This window comes from Periplaneta americana, chromosome 6 (genome assembly GCF_040183065.1).
Source record: "Periplaneta americana isolate PAMFEO1 chromosome 6, P.americana_PAMFEO1_priV1, whole genome shotgun sequence".
Classification (NCBI taxonomy): Eukaryota; Metazoa; Arthropoda; class Insecta; order Blattodea; family Blattidae; genus Periplaneta; species Periplaneta americana.
Genome location: NC_091122.1, coordinates 36,112,853 through 36,132,267, shown reverse-complemented (window position 1 = coordinate 36,132,267; position 19,415 = coordinate 36,112,853). Strand labels below are relative to the sequence as shown.

At 33.7% G+C, this 19,415-nt stretch overlaps 1 protein-coding gene across 3 annotated transcripts in view; it reads left to right on the top strand.

Annotated features, from left to right (window-relative positions):
• LOC138701208 (rho guanine nucleotide exchange factor 10-like) overlaps positions 1–19,415 on the top strand; it is a 505,000-nt gene that overhangs the window by 438,891 nt on the left and 46,694 nt on the right. For all 3 annotated transcript variants that reach the window (XM_069827865.1, XM_069827867.1, XM_069827868.1), the window contains exon 3: positions 15,858–16,065. In XM_069827865.1, coding sequence (XP_069683966.1) covers positions 15,858–16,065 — 208 coding nt within the window. The remainder of the gene's footprint in view (positions 1–15,857; positions 16,066–19,415) is intronic.

Below are 19,415 nucleotides of genomic sequence, written 5' to 3'. Positions count from 1 at the left end.
CTATTGTCTCATTCATATCAGACAGCTTGTCCTCTCTTGGGGAATTGTCTTCAGGTAAAGAGTTCACAGAAGTAGCCTCTTCGTCTCTCTATCCTTTCCCTCATCAATAGGGCCTGCAACTCCCGATAGATTCTAATCACAACAGAAGCCGAAGTATGGCCAGACGTCACCTTTTGTAATTCTCGTCGTCTCCCTGACGTCACAAGTATACGCCGTTAGTGGCAGGCGGACGTCTTAACCCGCGCCTCCCACAACCTGGCCTCAGTCCAGCGACGGCAGCATCAGTATGCGTAGTAGTGAAGTGGATCTGTGAAAACAAACTGATTATGCGTGTGCGAGTGTGAGTGTGCCACTGCAAGGTGCACGGTGATTTACGCCCTGCTTTTGTTGTGGCGCGGGCTCTGGAACTACTCCATCTTTACAGTTTAATACACACGTACCGAATTCGGCACCCGAAAAAAAAAGGTTTATTTATAGCGATTATTAAGGCCTATCGTAAAAAAGTGCTTGTTATGACGTTCGTACCTTTATCAAAATCTAATATATAGTCACGAAGCTTGTGTTGTGAGGGTGCTAGGAACAATAGACTGTGCAGGTACTATTTCGCATTATCTGTAATGAGGCGATATTAGCGATCCTAGTGGTTAGCAATTATCTATGTAAGCATATTTACTACGTATTGAGCTTCGTGACTGTATATACTAAATATATATAGTCACAAAGCTTGTGTTGTGAGGGTGCTAGGAACAATAGACTGTGCAGGTACTATTTCGCATTGTCTGTAATGAGGCGATATTAGCGATCCTAGTGGTTAGCAATTATTTATGTATGCATATTTACTACGTATTGAGCTTCGTGACTGTATATACTATATATATATATATATATATATATATATATATATATATATATATATATAGTCACGAAGCTTGTGTTGTGAGGGTGCTAAGAACAATAGACTGTGCAGGTACTATTTCGCATTGTCTGTAATGAGGCGATATTAGCGATCCTAGTGGTTAGCAATTATTTATGTATGCATATTTACTACGTATTGAGCTTCGTGACTGAATATACTAGGTATATATAGTCACGAAGCTTGTGTTGTGAGGGTGCTAGGAACAATAGACTGTGCAGGTACTATTTCGCATTGTCTGTAATGAGGCGATATTAGCGATCCTAGTGGTTAGCAACTATCTATGTATGCATATTTACTACGTATTGAGCTTCGTGACTGAATATACTAGGTATATATAGTCACGAAGCTTGTGTTGTGAGGGTGCTAGGAACAATAGACTGTGCAGGTACTATTTCGCATTGTCTGTAATGAGGCGATATTAGCGATCCTAGTGGTTAGCAATTATTTATGTATGCATATTTACTACGTATTGAGCTTCGTGACTGTATATACTATATATATATATATATATATATATATATATATATATATATATATATATATATATATATAGTCACGAAGCTTGTGTTGTGAGGGTGCTAAGAACAATAGACTGTGCAGGTACTATTTCGCATTGTCTGTAATGAGGCGATATTAGCGATCCTAGTGGTTAGCAATTATTTATGTATGCATATTTACTACGTATTGAGCTTCGTGACTGAATATACTAGGTATATATAGTCACGAAGCTTGTGTTGTGAGGGTGCTAGGAACAATAGACTGTGCAGGTACTATTTCGCATTGTGTGTAATGAGGCGATATTAGCGATCCTAGTGGTTAGCAGTTATCTATGTATGCATATTTACTACGTATTGAACTTCGTGACTATATACTAGACTGTGCCTTTATGTAATGTGCGTGTCTGTCCGTCTGCCAATCTCTTGTGATGTTTGCAGTGTCGGAAAGTGTGATAGCTAGTCCGATCTTAAGACTAACATCGGAGGAAAGAGAGTTAAAATAGCATTTACTGAAAAACTAGGATAAGAATTAAATATTTTATGGTGGGGGAATGTTATACCGTAAGGTATTCATCGACTGTAGAAATGTTAGATTTCTTCAAAATTTTGCTAAATAAGCTCATTTCTTCTAGTTTTAAAAAATATATAACTTGTACCCATTATATAAATAATTTCATAATTATTTGGACATTTATAATATAAGCGTACTATACTTTCTATACCTTACACCATCTTCAGTGTCTGTTTTCTCCTATTTCACATTTTCTGACATTTATTATCCTTCCGACAGACAAAAAGTAAGATTCCAACTGGGCAAAAGACTTCATTGAGCTACCAAATTGAAGCTTAAACATGTGGCTATGCTGTAAACTAAATTATTATTATTTTCAATCGATTAGAATTATATTTTTCCATAAATATACAAATATATGTATATATATTTTTTCTAAAGTGCTTATATAGTGTGGCATATCTTTTGAATGGTTCAAGATAAGCAAATAATTTCGGTATAGTATTTATGTAGGGACCGGATTTTTATGTTTTTGAAATAGGTGAAATAGGTTTTTTTTTTTTTAGGTTTTATGTCTAACCTGTGAAAGGGGTCGCAAAAATTGCCCGATCTTTAAAAATGCATACTTTGTTATTCTTAAAAAAAATGAATAACATGTTAAATGTTATGTTTTATTTAACGACTCTCGCAACTGCCGAGGTTATATCAGCGTCGCCGGTGTGCCGGAATTTTGTCCCGTAGAGTTCTTCTACATGCCAGGAAATCTACAGACATGAGCCTGTCGAATTTAAGCACATTTAAATGCCATCCACCTGGCCCGGGATCGAACCCGCAACCTCGGGCATAGAAGGTCAGCGCTATACCAACTGCACTAACCAGGCCGACAAAAAAAAAAAAAAGAATACAGGGATAAACTCCAGAACATGGATTGCACCCTTTCCCTCTTACTTCAAAATTCCAACCTTGTGCACACAAAATAAATTATTGGCACTGAAAAGTGCCTTTTCGTAAATATAATGATGCGCATTCGACAAACTAAGACAAATCTCCTCTTTTTAGTATTTTAAGGCATAATTTGGTAGGTGCAGTCCGTGTTCTAAAATTTTCTATCTGTCTGTCTGTCTGTCTGTCTGTCTCTCTATCTATCTGTCTGTCTCTCTATCTATCTGTCTGTCTGTCTGTCTGTCTGTCCGTCCGTCCGTCCATCCCTCAATAAAAAAATCAAAATATAACGCAATAAATACAGGTTAACACTTAACAACAGTTATTTAGTTGTTTTTTTTTTTTAAGTATTAAGGCCCAATTTAGGTTTTTTTAGGTTCACAGAAATAATATTTCCGATTATGATCGTAGGAGTCGTTTAAGTATTGAAGAAATTAGAAGTTCAGAAGCAAGGAAAAAAATAGGTAGAAACCTACAAAGCCGGTCCAAGTTAGGTAATTGTTATTTAAAAGATTACCTAATGAAAATGTGTCATTTTCCCAATGATTTTCCACCAAATCCAGAGATTCATCGTCGTTGCCTAAGAATTTCTTTAACTCAATTGCGAGTAACAACATTATAAAAGTGAAACAAGTGTAACAGTGTTTTAAACAAGCAGGATGTTGGTCTGTAAATGCTAATTTGTACCATAGCCGTACACTCAAGTTCGGTACAAACGTCCTGCAGAGATGACGTTGTACAGTGGACATATAATATCAGGGAGGCGTTTATGTTACTGATACTGTAAATTAACTCTAGTGTACTGGAATGTTTATTATTCTCAGCCAAAGCGGTACTTTTACTATCATACTTATAGTTCAAGGAAAGTATATACCAAAAGACATGAAGTCACCCTCTTACAATATATATTTAACGTGAGAGGCATTGTTATAGTATTGTGGTGTTGCTGGTTTTTCGATTGATCAAATGGATAATCAGATCATCCCAATATTTCTTCGGTGTAATAACAGCTTTGTCTTCGTTGTCATAGGGCTTGGTTTCACTTTCAGTGAATACATTTTACAAAACACTACAACTTCTGTCGTAGATACATGCAGTATAGTAATGCGATTTTACATATTTTACTCTCCAACGTGTATGAAATGAAGGAGACTATTGTAATCTAAAATATAACTACATTAGAAAATTGTATTGACTGGAATGTCTCATTCACAGTTGGCCATAAATACATATTTCATTTTTGTAATAAATCGTTACTAAATATAATTCAAAAGTTGTGTGGTACTTTCTGTTAGTTATTCACGTGTCCAAGTGAATAGTTCTCTTTTTAATTTAGTTTCACCTGGTGCGTAATGAAGAACAGTGCAGATGGAACATTTATTTTGTTTCTCTTAACCAGAGTCTCTAAATTAAAGAAAAATATATTTTTAATGTTACATGAACTATATATTATTCACCCCTTCGCTTATTTATTATTTTTTTTTCATAATTTCGTATATTTCGAGTGTAACACTAATTCTTGTAGTTTGTAATAGTTTTTTAATAATTATAGTCTATTTATTTGTTTCTTGATGCTTTTTACAACGTTAATGCATATATATTACAATCGTATTTGCTCCTTATGCTGTACTGTCAGACGTTTAGAAATAGTCAGTATTCTAATTTTTTTGTAATAACATACTAATTAGTAATTAGTATGTGTTATTTTTCTGCACATAGCCTTAATTTGCCAACTTTTAAATAGAGATCGTGAAACAAGTAATTCCAGTAAATTTATTTAAAAAAACGGTAAATTTAATAATATTTTACCCTAGATCATATATACCCAGAGCCCACACCTGTGGAGTAACGGTTAGCGCGTCTAGCCGCGAAACCATTTAGCCCGGGTTCGATTCCCGGTCGGGGCAAGTTACCTGGTTGAGGTTTTTTTCCGGAGTTTTCCCTCAACCCAATATGAGCAAATGCTGGGTAGCTTTCGGTGTTGGACCCCGAACTCATTTCACCGGCATTATCACCTTCATCTCATTCAGACGCTAAATAACCTAAGATGCTGATAAAGCGTCGTAAAATAACCTACTAAATTAAAAATAAATATATACCCAGATTGCTCGGCGTCAGGTTTACTATGCTGTCATCTAGTTGTTACATAAAGAGACACGTCATAACTCCCATTTGAATTGCATTAGCGACTGTACTGCCATCTCGTGTTCGTTTACGGCGGACGAGTGGCGATCCGATTTTAACTTAGGAATGAGCAATCTATATGTGATCTGTGATATTACGATACAAGGTTGGGAAGTGATTTTTACAAAAATCGAGGAAAAATTTGAAAAAAAAAAAAAAAAAAACATGCAGAGCAATTTTGTAATGCACTTCACAAACGTGTTTTGTACGACATTTTTTGCACGATCATATTTAAGAAATTTCAAATACAATATATTTTGCATTGAAAATTTAGAGCAATATTATTCCAAAGCCTTCGCAAAACTGCACTGTAATGTTAACTAAGTAACAGTAAGTGCACTGTAATGGGTCTATTTCAGTATAGTTTTATGTAATGAAGAATGGTTTCCATAGCAACAAGTTTCTATGTGGGAATTTCTAACTTTCAAGGCCTAACAACAATAGCTGTAAATACAACAAAATATACCTCGTGCAAAAAACCTTGTTCAGCACCCTTTTCGTCGTTTAATATGTCTGCATACGTCGTTCATTTTCAATATTGTCGTACTAAATGTTGTGTTAAAGAGTAAAAGCTAGCATGTGTTAAAACTATAACTCAACCGTAGCAAAAACCAATGTCAATCTGATCAGTCGGTTTGTATGCTGTTGTGTTACGAATAATAATAATAATAATAATAATAATAATAATAATAATAATAATAATAATAATAAGTTATTTTGTGTGCACAAGGTTGGAATTTTGAAGTAAGAGGGAAAGGGTGCAGTCCGTGTTCTGGAGTTTATCCAATAATAATAATAATAATAATAATAATAATAATAATAATAATAATAATAATACAGTACACCTTGGTTATAACGACATCCAAGGGACCGTAAAAATTATGTTGTTATAAACGAGTGTCGTAGTAACCGATATTCACATTATCAATCAAGTGAGTTGGAAAATGAAAAATAACAAACTTAATTAGACTTATTTTAGATTTATGTATTGACTTTTAAACCTACAATGAACATAATAAAATACACGTATGCCTACAATTATAAATACAGTATTCTGTATTAAAACAGTTTTTTCAGTACTCATCAAACTACTTTACTTAGAAGTGAAGTAATCAGCCATTTTACTCTTTTGTCTTCTACTTGCCCAAGACACACTTTCTAGGGCTAAATTAACGTCTATGTTCATAATTTCAGTTGCAATTTTACTGCTCCCTTCCCTAGCTTCATAGAACATGTTCATAATTCTAATGACTTCTAAAGCGTCACTCACTTCTTTTAGTGGCCATACTGCGTTAAAATGCGTGACTTAGTGAAAACTTCCTGTCGAAACTGATCTAATACCGCATGAATTCGGGCAGGTTACAATGGGGTGGGGAATCCGCCTGCATTCCAGAGGTCTATGACAGAAGGAGACTGTAAAGAATTTGTCAGGGTCAGATTTCAACAAAATATTTCTTAAAATACTTTGGTTCTTAGAAAATCTTATTCCAAACTGAGGTTGAAAATGACGTTATATGCGAGGTAGACGCATATTTGACGTTATAGGCGAGGTGTCGCACAAAACGAGGTCGCTATAACCAAGTTCTAGTGTAATAATAATAATAATAATAATAATAATAATAATAATAATAATAATAGTAATAATACTGTATTAATAATTACTAGTACTTAAAACGAAAGATTCGAACTAGGCTATTTCGAAAGAGATCAGTTTCATGACTTTAGAACATAGCTCTATGCTTAATCTTTGTTTTCTTCATCTTCTTCTCTTCCTGATGGTGACGTCCACCATAATGACGCTAGTTGGTAGAAGATAGTAAGCCCTACTACATTGTTTGTTCTCAGACTGTACTAGAGATTGGTGTTGTATGAGTCCTCATTTAGCAGTTTAGAGCCTTGTATGTACTAAGTGGTCAGTGGCAATGTTGCCTCACCAGTTTGAAGCACCATTTTAGTCTCTTCATGGAAGTTCATATACACTGTTTGCTCCAATGTTGCTGTCTTATCTGTAAATATGCAGATTCGTGCTGCAGTTACTGCTTTCAAATTAAAACATCTTACATGGCCACACAGAGGTAAGATTAGTTGAGTTGCTTTTGGTCCTTCAGTTCGCAAGTTTTCTGTTCACTAGTTGGTCAAATATTGTTTCGACCAATGCCTGTTTACAATTCTCCACTTTTACTTTTCATCACGAATTTCATACGTTTGGTACAACAGTGATGAATACAAACTTTGTGTACAAGGAAAGTATGTCTATTCTTATAAATATTATCAAGGATTCTCTTCAAATATTACATCATCATCTCTATTTCAATTAATCAACTTCTATTTGTCTTCAACAATTAACTTTCTTTTTTCTTTAATATATCACATCACATTATATTGTACATGTTTATTGTATTCAGGACCCTTGTGGTCACTCAAAATTCTTTGAGCTGATGTCTATAATTTAGAATTTATTATATATATATATATATATATATATATATATATATACCTTAGAGATATTCATGTCTGGAGGAAGTGGGCCTACGTTCCCCGCGTTCCTTATAGAATAGAATGATGTTGTATAAATAAACACCAGTCTGTATTATTATGAAATTTTGTCTTCCCATCACGATTTAGATATTAAATGTATATACATTTATATAATTTCAAACATTTTGCCAGTTTGAGAACAATTATTGCGTTTAATCTAGAATTGAAGGAAAACTGAACCCTGCTAATTGTATTAAATTTGATTGCATTAATTTTAACAACATTAAGTGCTAGTTTATCAGCATTCAAATCAATAATTCATTCATTAGCTTTAACACTGTATTATTTACTTGATGTATATAAATTTATATAATTTCAAACATTTTGGCAGTTTGAGAACAATTATTGCGTTTAATCTAGAATTGAAGGAAAACTGAACCCTGCTAATTGTATTAAATTTGATTGCATTAATTTTAACAACATTAAGTACTAGTTTATCAGCATTCAAATCAATAATTCATTCATTAGCTTTAACACTGTATTATTTACTTGATGTATATAAATTTATATAATTTCAAACATTTTGGCAGTTTCAGAACAATTATTGCGTTTAATCTAGAATTGAAGGAAAACTGAACCCTGCTAATTGTATTAAATTTGATTGCATTAATTTTAACAACATTAAGTGCTAGTTTATCAGCATTCAAATCAATAATTCATTCATTAGCTTTAACACTGTATTATTTACTTGATGTATATAAATTTATATAATTTCAAACATTTTGCCAATTTGAGAACAGTTGTTGTGTTTAATCTAGAATTGAAGGAAAACTGAACTTTGCTAATTATATTAAATTTGATTGCATTAATTTTAACAACATTAAGTGCTAGTTTATCTGCATTCAAATCAATAATTCATTCATTAGCTTTAACACTGTATTATTTACTTGATTTATATAAATTTATATAATTTCAAACATTTTGCCAATTTGAGAACAGTTGTTGTGTTTAATCTAGAATTGAAGGAAAACTGAACGCTGCTAATTGTATTAAATTTGATGACATTAGTTTTAAGTGCTAGTTTATCTGCATTCAATCCAGTAATTCATTCATTCATTAGCTTTAACACTGTATTAGTGTTTGTCAAGTGATTGTATTATTTACTTGAGATGTATATAAATTTATATAATTTCAAACATTTTGCCAATTTGAGAACAATTATTGCGTTTAATCTAGAATTGAAGGAAAACTGAACGCTGCTAATTGTTTTAAATTTGATTGCACTAGTTTTAACAACATTAAGTGCTAGTTTATTTGGATTCAAACCAATAATTCATTCATTAGCTTTAATACTGTATTAGTGTTTGTCAACTGATTGTATTATTTACTTGAGATGTATATAAATTTATATAATACCAAACACTTTGCCAATTTGAGAACAATTATTGCGTGTAATCTAGAATTGAAGGAAAACTGAACGCTGCTAATTGTATTAAATTTGATTGCACTAGTTTTAACAGCATTAAGTGCTAGTTTATCTGCATTCAAACCAATCATTCATTCATTAGCTTTAATACTATATTAGTGTTTGTCAAGTGATTGTATTATTTACTTGAGATAAACACACTTGTATCATCTACAAATAGGATTACTTGGGTTAAATCATTCGCATAAACTAAAAACAGTAATGGACCTAAAATTGATCCCTGAGGAACTCCAAGTTTAATATTTCTAAATTCTGAATGAGTAACTTTGTGACTTTAATATATTTATTTACTTTTATATTATTTTTGTTTTCTGTTAGTTAAATAGATGTAAATCAACGTAAGATTTAATCTTTAATACCACGAAATTTTTAATTTTTGTGTCGATATATTACGATCTGTACAGGCAAATGCTTTAGCTAAATCATATAAAGATTGAATTACTTCCATCCACCAACCTAAGCTGCAGAATTTTGTATTCTAAATGTAAACTGCCCTAAAACTAATATGTTGTTGAATTCCAAATAATGACAATCTATTATAGGTAGATACATTTTTAAACACTTTCGAAATGGTTAGATTGAAGGCTTCTAGTGAATCAGTTATATAGTTTAAATATTTCATCTTCATAGTGAAAACAGTTTCAACATTTGTTATTCTTTATTGATTGCTTATTCAGGAAAATATAGATGTATAGGTTCAGTAATGGACATAACCTGTGTGAATTAAATATCGTTTTAAGTTGACTATGTAAGTTACACTTTCGCCATCTTTATTTCCCTTAAGATTGATGCTGTAGTAGCGAAATGTTCTTCCTGCCACCCCGTTTATGGTACATTCTCAAGTTTAGTTCTTCCAGCATCACTAGAAATGAAAAACTTCGGAGTTTCATAAGCTTTGTACAGTTACAATCCTAAGTTGTGCGATCACGGGTATTCTTATACCTGCATTACAACGTAGACCATAATAATGTAGCGAACAGCTTCACGTGATCTAACTTCCTGATCCTGTTGATTTGGTACACAGTTGAGTAACATCTGGTCTTGACGGTCTTCGTAATTCTTGTACGTTGTATTGTATTAGATAGTAAGACAATGGGTAACATTTTTATTTCTCTTAATCACTGGGAACGATATTAGTCACTGAAATTTTTAGATTGACTTTCATAGACTAGTAAGACAATTACCTCATGCTAAAGATAAGACTGGAATTTGTTTTCTGCAGCCAATATTCATTCATGGTTCTGTGATGTGTCACCCAAGAGACTCATAATGTCAGATTAGCACATTATTATTAAGAGCGCACTTACTATAGTTCTGCAGTTTCTCAGCTGTTACAGAACAATAACCGCGATGTATTTAAATAACCTCCTATATTATATTATAGTTTCGAAGCGCATAAGTTTTTATTGCACGGCACATTGTGATGAAATTTTAGGAGACCTTTTTTCGTCTCTCGTGATATCATTTAACACTCGCTGTTGTTCCCAGCCCACTAGTCACATCTGTTTTATATACAGCAGGCCTAGCATTGTATATATGCGATCCTGCCCATTACAGCTGTTGTGTAATGTTGACATGGGGGATCTTGTTCCCCCATCATTGCAATTCAGTTGTCTGCATCCAGGAGATGTTGGTTATATTCTGAGACTGAGTGACAGTGTAGCTTTTCAGTTTCTCGTGAAAGTACGGTTCAGTATTCATACTGAGAGATTGTAGTGGAATTTAACGTTTTATGTTATGTGGAAAAGCGTTTGTGCTGTCTTCATAGTGCGTTTTCGTTCACAGAATACTCATGTTGTTAAATCACGTTTTAAGACTTTCGTAAACAATGTCAATGCTAATATCACACCATTTGCATTGTGACAGTTATTTCTTTTGACATACATACATACATACATACATACATACATACATACATACATACATACATACATACATACATACATACATACATACATACATACATACATACATACGTTTTCATAGTGCGTTTTCGTTCACAGAATACTCATGTTGTTAAATCACGTTTTAAGACTTTCGTAAATAATGTCAGTGCTAATATCACACCATTTGCATTGTGACAGTTATTTCTTTTGACATACATACATGTTTTAATAGTGCGTTTTCGTTTACAGAATACTCATGTTGTTAAGTCACGTTTTAAGACTTTCGTAAACAATGTCAATGCTAATATCACACCATTTGCATTGTGACAGTTATTTCTTTTGACGTACGTACGTACATACATACATACATACATACATACATACATACATACATACATACATACATACATACATACATACATACATGCATGTTTTAATAGTGCGTTTTCGTTTACAGAATACTCATGTTGTTAAGTCACGTTTTAAGACTTTCGTAAACAATGTCAATGCTAATATCACACCATTTGCATTGTGACAGTTATTTCTTTTGACGTACATACATACATACATACATACATACATACGTACATACATACATACATACATACATACATACATACATACATACATACATACATAGGCTACGTATCATAAATTTAGATTCGTTGTTCTAATAATCTAATGAGTACTTTATTGCCACGGACTAAACTGTACTGAATGGAAGTCAGCTGTATACCAGTGCTCTATTATCTATCAAAGTCGAAAACCATACTAATGTATCATACGCGGTGGTAAACAGAAAAGATCAAATACACATTAATGTATAGGTACATAAGGTTTCTTTTACTCTAGTGTGACGGTTAATTGTACACTGCACTGATTTGAATTGATTAATATGTATAGAACGTTAGTTATAATGAAATATTGACGTAACTATATATTATAGCGTATCTTGGCTTTCAACCAATAGCATATTAGTCAGTGACGTCATGTTGTTTTGGCCTAATACGGTTCTTGGCTTGGATAAACAATCATCTTGGCGTATTCTATACTAAGCTACACAAAACCTTTCCACGCTCGATCCAGGGGAAATGTACACAGTATAATTATTATCGGTGCTCGTGTTCGATCTATAACTGTAAAAGGCCGACGACATTTATCTAGGGGAAACTTGCTTCTTGGCTAACGCTCTATATTACATATAGCGTCAAATATTAATTATATACATGTTACATCCAAATATTGTAGAATAGCACACCTTTAGTAATTAAGCAACTAGAATTCAATATGTTACTTTTCGTATACTTGTTATTAAGCTGTAATATTTATAATAGCATACACAGAATTGTCCCTTTTCCACTGTTAAGTACTTCAAGATATATGTACTTACATTAGGAAAGCACGTCATTGCTCATATATCATGTGTAAAGACATGGAGTATGTTCACAGAGCAGTCACTGGTACTGGATTTAAACCTTACGAGATGGTATTATGATGTATGGAGCTCTTTAATCTTCGTTTGACAGAGGTGATATATAGTGCAACCTTTTGAACTGTGTACAGATTTGTTGACTCTCAGAAGAAAGACATGGCGGCCACTTTTGTAGATAGGGAGCTCAAGAGGATGTGAGCTTCCTCCTGTGTTCTCATTGACTTTGGGAAGGGGAGGGAGTTGTGATAATCTGTGCAATATACGTATACAGCTTGTGTTGACATTGCTTAATGTGTTGTGTGGTTTGTTTACTTACTGATGTGATGTGATGGGAGAACGAACGACCACCTGGTGGATACCATTGCCAGGTACATTTACCTAGTTATTTACAGCTGTAAGTGTATCTTTGAAAGGATTAGAGGAAGGAAGTTGATGAAAGATAATGAGCAGAAGAGATAACAGGAAAATATATTGTTTAATACTATAACAGTAGCTAAGACATGTTTATGTGGTATTTATTATTCGTAACTTTTTTTAGTACTGTAATCATTGGAGATCTCAATAAGTGTTTGTAAATAGTATATTACGATACAAGGTTGAGAAGTGCTTTTTACAAAATGGAGGAAAAGTTTGAAAAACAACCACAGCGAGTTTTTCAGTTTCCGAAATTTTGTAGTGCACTTCACAAATGTGTATTGTACAACAATTTTTGCACGATCATGTTTTTAAAATTACAAATACAATATATTTGGTATTGAAAATTTAGAGCAGTATTATTCCAAAGCCGTCGCAAACTATACTGTAATGATAACTAAGTAACAATAAGTGCACTGTAATGGGTCTATTTCAGTATAGTTTTATGTTATGAAGAACAAGTTTCTGTGGGAATTCTAACTTTCAAGGCCTAACGACAATAGCTATAAATACGACAAAAAAACACGATCGTGCAAAATAGTAATATGCGTTACAAGAGCGGTATGTTGAAGTTTTCATGTTGCGAGGAAAAGTTTGAAAAAGCGAAACGTAGTTGAGCTTTTTTAATTTCCGAGAATTGAAAGAAAACATACCGCTCGTGCATCGTACATTATTTTGTGCGAAGATCGTTTATTACATACCTGAAAGAGGAATTTCTAATTAGTTGCAATGAAATCTCCATCTTGGTTTCTGTTCAATGACGGCAAATTTGCAAAACAAAAATCTTCAACATTGTTGCTTTAAAATGTTTTCTGTGTTTACTATACTCCAGCAGGCCGTGATATAAGTCTGTCTTTTTTTCCCCCCAGTGTGCCCCAGTCTATAAATTCGAACTTAAAACAAACGGCTTCCTTAATGTTACATGCATCACGAATGCAGTAACTTTAGTGGAGTTGTAGAGTTTACTTAATTTTTGCAAATATTTAAAAACAATAATTAACAGTGCAATTTAGGTGAAATTGCAGTGGTAAGTTTCCAATTTATAATTAGTACTATATTGAACGTCTCTAAAAATAATATGTTAAAAGCCTAAAGCAGTAAAATCAATATGTCACTTAAGCGGTAAGAAGAGGGAAATTGTTGTGTGCGTTAGGTTGGGAATACTGAATGTGGAATTTTAGACTTACCGCTGATTGGTTTTGTGCGGAAACCAAGCAAATACGCACGATCTCGCACAAAGATATATTATAGTTATATATCATTTTAAGGTGTCATAGTTGTTAATATTGTTACAATTACTGTGCGTCCATTTGGATACGCATCCCGGTTGCCACCACCCGTTTCTGCTATTTCCGAGCTGCAAACGCTAGTGACTGAGCTGTTGTCGGTCTTAGCACTTTCCTGAAAATATTTTATTTATGGAATTGGACCTCGCGTATTATTATACAAATGTTTATGCGTATTATACAAATGTTTAAAACAAAGGGTTTCATTAAGTAACTGTCACGTGATTTTTTCCCCGCCTTTCGACGATTCTGTGACATAATCACTTGGACGGACAGTAGTTTGGTTTTGTTTTTATGGATTTATTCAGATTTTAGTTTATATAATATACAGGGGCAGGTATTTATGGAGATTAATTTCATTATTTGTGTTTTTTAATATTTACGTCGGCGGAGATTGTTGGAGATTGATTTGTACTCTCGGCGGAGATTAATGGAAGTTTTGGAAAATGCAATTATTTTGGAATTTGAGTATTAACTGAGTATGAAAATTACTTTCCAAATAATTAACATTAAAGGTTCGTTGGTGCGGTATGGCCAATAGACAATATTTGTTGGATTGAGACTGTATTTACCGTAACATATATTCATTAAAAAAAACTTGCAACCCTCGAATTAACATTTTATAATAATATTGGTGAAATGTTGAATTCTCCGTCTTTTGAGTTCATTAATGTAATGTAGCCTACTTGGATATGTAACAAATTAAAGTGAAAAAAAAAAAATCAGAATATGAAATTCGCTATAAAACGACGCAATAGTAATAATTCGCTAATGCGTTCATATTTCGCTATTAGAACTCTATTTCGTGATTTGTCGCGATTGTTTTATCTGCATATTAATCAGAATCACTTAATTCGTGAAGATCAGTAAAAATTTATTTTATATCTATTATATCGTGATTTTCACGGTCTCCATAATTACCCGGCCCTGATGATATATAAAATCAGTAATCAATTAATTATGATAATGTATTACAAAGCACTTCATAACGAAATTGACTATAATTTTTCACTTCAAAACATGTAAGCAAAGCCTATAATATAATATATAATACTCCATATTCTCGAATGTAAGATTATATCGTATATAATTTTCAACTTAGACTTCAACAAACAAAATTTGATAACACAATCTCAAGGGAAAAAATAGAACTCTCTGCATCATAATCCACAGTTAATTCCCGATTTACCACGAAAATCGTCTGTAGCTGCATTTAGATTGGCAACAGTCCATGATTGTTTGGCCAACACCTGCATAGAATTGGAATATATCAGTCCCCTAACTGCCCATTGCGCAACTCAAACCAAGAAATGGATTCGGAACACCTCAAAATCTGTGCTTCAGTGGCTGACCATGATAATATCTTTGTAAAATATTGGAGTGCAAGAGGTCAAATGACTTTATTGTCAAACGCCTGGCATTAGAAAAGAACAATAACATAATTTTCAAAAGCCAGAAATAAAATTTTCATTTGACACTGCATACTGGGACTTGCGATCATGGTTTGAAAACAACTTCCCTTGTACCATATTCTCACGTGTTGCAGTAAACCAGTCCTACACTCTATTTACATCTATAAATATGTTTTATTTTCTTATATAGTATTTATTACATTACATAATAAAATACCCGCTATTTTGTGATATTATGCTTCAATCAATGCTTGCTTCCCCACTCAATTTTACATACCGCCAATCTTGTAAAATTTTCTCACAAAGTCAACAATAAAAGTCAGATAAAAGAGGTCTTACATTCGATTAATTACTATATTTATTAATTCGCGTACTGTGCTTTGAGCTGAGTAGAACTAATTTGATTTTTGCAGATGAACCCCGGATGCGGTCAGGGTCCTGGGACGACTCTGGCAATGTGGTCGGACATGTTGTCGGCAACTCTGGAACTGGCGTCTCCCACCGCCGACTTGACCAGTCTCAACGTACTGTAAGTTCGGAAGAGAGCTGGTACTCTGGAGGATCAGACCAAGACCTGTCATCGGGCGACGAGAGCGAAAAGAGTGGGAACTCCGTAACCAAGTGAGTCGTCACAAGAAATATTCCAATTAACTTAGTATTATAATTAGGGAGCGGATTTTTATGTGCTAAAAAATTTAAATATATTTATTTTTTATGTGCTAAAAAGTACAAAAATATTTGCTAAAATAAAAAATATATATATATTTTTTTTAATATGACAAAAATACCTTACTTAGCTTGGAAAAAAAAATGTTACTAGGTACTCACCAACCACACTTGAGTGCTAGTAGTTGGCCGAGAATTGAAGTGGACAACAAAGGTCATCTCCAAGTTCTCCATCACAAATGCATGCCGATTATCGCTGAATAACGACTTATACTGTGAAAAAGATCTTTCCACGTCAGAGAGGAATGTCACAAACACAAACACCGTCACTTTCACCTACAGGCACACCCTCCAATACTTGAGCAACTTTACACATTTTTTTATATCCACTGTTTTCCCAAACACATTCTGGAATTTGTCCCTTAAGACTTGTACTTCTGAACCTGGTAGCGAGTCTAGTGTAATTTCCACGGCACGCACCTCCCTGTTTCAGACAACAGGTTTTTGGATGTTTCGAGTTTTTTATGATGTCACACAAAAAGCTTAGATTTGCTAATAGGAAAGCCAAATCGTTTTTTAAACAACCATCTTTGAGTATATCTTGAAGGATATCGATTGACGAAGCCCGATAACACGGGAATCACAACAAGATGTATTGCCTTACTTGATAGACATGAGAGAGAGAGGCGAGAGATTTGTTTAAATTAAATAATATTTATACAGGAGCTCTTATCTGTTGTGTTCCACTAACAAAGCGTGGAATGCAATCATCTTCAGCAACAATAAACATTCCTACTTATGTGTAGCAAGATCTCTCCTCCTTGTCCATGTTAATTTATTCTCTAATAATAACACTGATATGCTGCCTAGCAGTTCTCAGAACTTGAGGCGATACTATTACAAAAATGTATCACGGATACATCACACAGCGCTTAGAAACACGAAGCAACCAAAAATTCTTAAAAAGATAACGCACTTCTGACAAGTAAACCTTCACCTGAGGTAAAAAAGAATGAAAATTAAACTTATATTTTTGGAATCAGCATAATAAAATATGAATAATCCTAAAATTTCGTAACTCGACTGCAATTATCAAGTGCGATACAGAGCGCAGAACACGAGGCTTCAAGCAGCAAGAAAACATACTTTCAACTAGCGATTAATGCATAAGAAGGAAAACGATGATGTGGTCATCATGTTACTTAACGCATTGTATTCCAGAATCTGATTTGCTTTTATCCAGAAACATATGTCGCACAACAGTGATAGCTAATGCAAAATATTGGAAACACAAATATTCAGTACACCACCCGCACTTTATACAGGCTGATTTTGCACAAATCATATATATTCCTTGTAAATTTCGGTTACAGTACTCTGTAGTGTTTTGAAAACGCTGTCCACTTCTGGATCCCAATTCAGCTAACACCCAACCATACCCATGCGCCTGTTGGAATCGTGGAAAAAGAAACTTCTGGTAAACAAGCGACTGTAGTTTCAGTATATTATTGTTGCGTTTTTGTAATGTATCAGATGAATCATCAAAATCTACATTATGAGAAATGTGTCAAATCATATGCTTACACATTCGAAAAAAGTGCCTGTCCAAAGATTGCAACTCATAAGTCGTATTTGGCGGTATGATTTTAACTACTAGTTTTTCAAGACCATAGTCCCCTTCTTCTAACAGTTGCTTAATTGTATTTTCGTCGCAGTGGACACCATACGAGTCCAACAGCAAAAGATTGCAAGTTGCAGAATTAGGAAGGAATATTTCTCGTAAGAATTGTATCCATATTTTTTTGGTCATGCTTCCCGACGAAGTCCATTTTACTACAAGGTTGTCACTCTGGAAAATGCGTTCCGTAAATCTTTTACTTATACCTTTTTGTTCTTGGAAAAGAAGTAGCAATTTTGGCATCCGTTTTCCAGCATTAGAAACCACCTGCGTTATAGTGTAGGAATGTGTAGTTTCCCCCTTGGAATGCACGACACCGTACACTTTACTGGTTCCTTGACGTTCTCATGTTGTGCCGAGAGGCATTTCCTTATGGAACCCACATTCGTCTGTATTAAACACTTGAACATCATTGTACATGTCCAAACTGTCCAAAATCATGCCACCAAATACGACTTATGAGTTGCAATCTTTTGACAGTTGACTTTCGTATGTTAACCACGTGAATTTATGCTTCATACTGCTCCATGACCTATGGTTAAACTTTTTCTTTTTGTTTGTCGGTACACCTGACAGAATCCAATACTCTGTTACTTCACATTTTTCTTCAAAGTCAACGACTCGGGATGTTTTGGGAGGGGAAGGAGCGTATTGAGAACCGGAAGTTTGTGAAGTACTTAATTCCTCTTCTGACGTAGTATTTTTTTTTTCAATCTCCTATTCTCGTACATGAGGCATGACATTGTCATCATTTCATGGTTCATTTTCATCAGTGTCCAGAGTATGACTTTCTTCAACTGCTTCCGATTCATAACTCTTTAATAAGTCATATATATCATCAACAATTCCAAGTTCCTTACGCGACATTTCACTGTCTCCTTATAACCCTCTTCATTTAGTTTATCCAAAATTTTAATCACTATATTCACTGGGTTCATCTTCTTCAGCTCACTGCACATAACATTACACAATAAACTGCAAGGTACAAACTAGCTGACAGCGCATCTACAGCAGTACTGTCTTCGCTCTCGCGTCTAGCATTGCAGCGTGGTATAGTTGTTTGCAATCTAAGTAGCCCATGTCAACTTGATCTTGATTGGTCGAGATCTCTGTTGTTCATTGCGTTCGAGTTGTAAAATTTACGTATTTTTCATTGCTTTTAATGCTTAATCGAATGGTAATAAAGGTAAGTGTTTGTTTTTTTACCCCACCTGAAGGTTTACTTGTGAGTGATATAACTGATTTAGTTTTAAAATATTTAAAAGTTCTTGTAAAAAAATTACTTAAGTAAAAAAACTCCAAGATTTATGTGTTTATAACAGATTTCCTGAAAATATGTATTTACATAATTTTTTTTTGTGAAAATATGTGTTTTTATGTGAAATAAAATTCGGGTTTTAAACTTGAAAGTTCATGTTCGGAATTTTTAACTTTGTTAATTGTGTTTTATCACACGCAAAAATAATATTTAATTACATAGAAATCCGCCCCTTAATTATAATCATACAGTATGTTGTGTTAAACGTCAATGAATTGGATAAACAGTTCATTTGCTATGTAGAGGTTGGTATTTTCTTGTGAAGTTTTGACTGTTGTTGATGAGGTACACTTGTTTACGTTTACATTC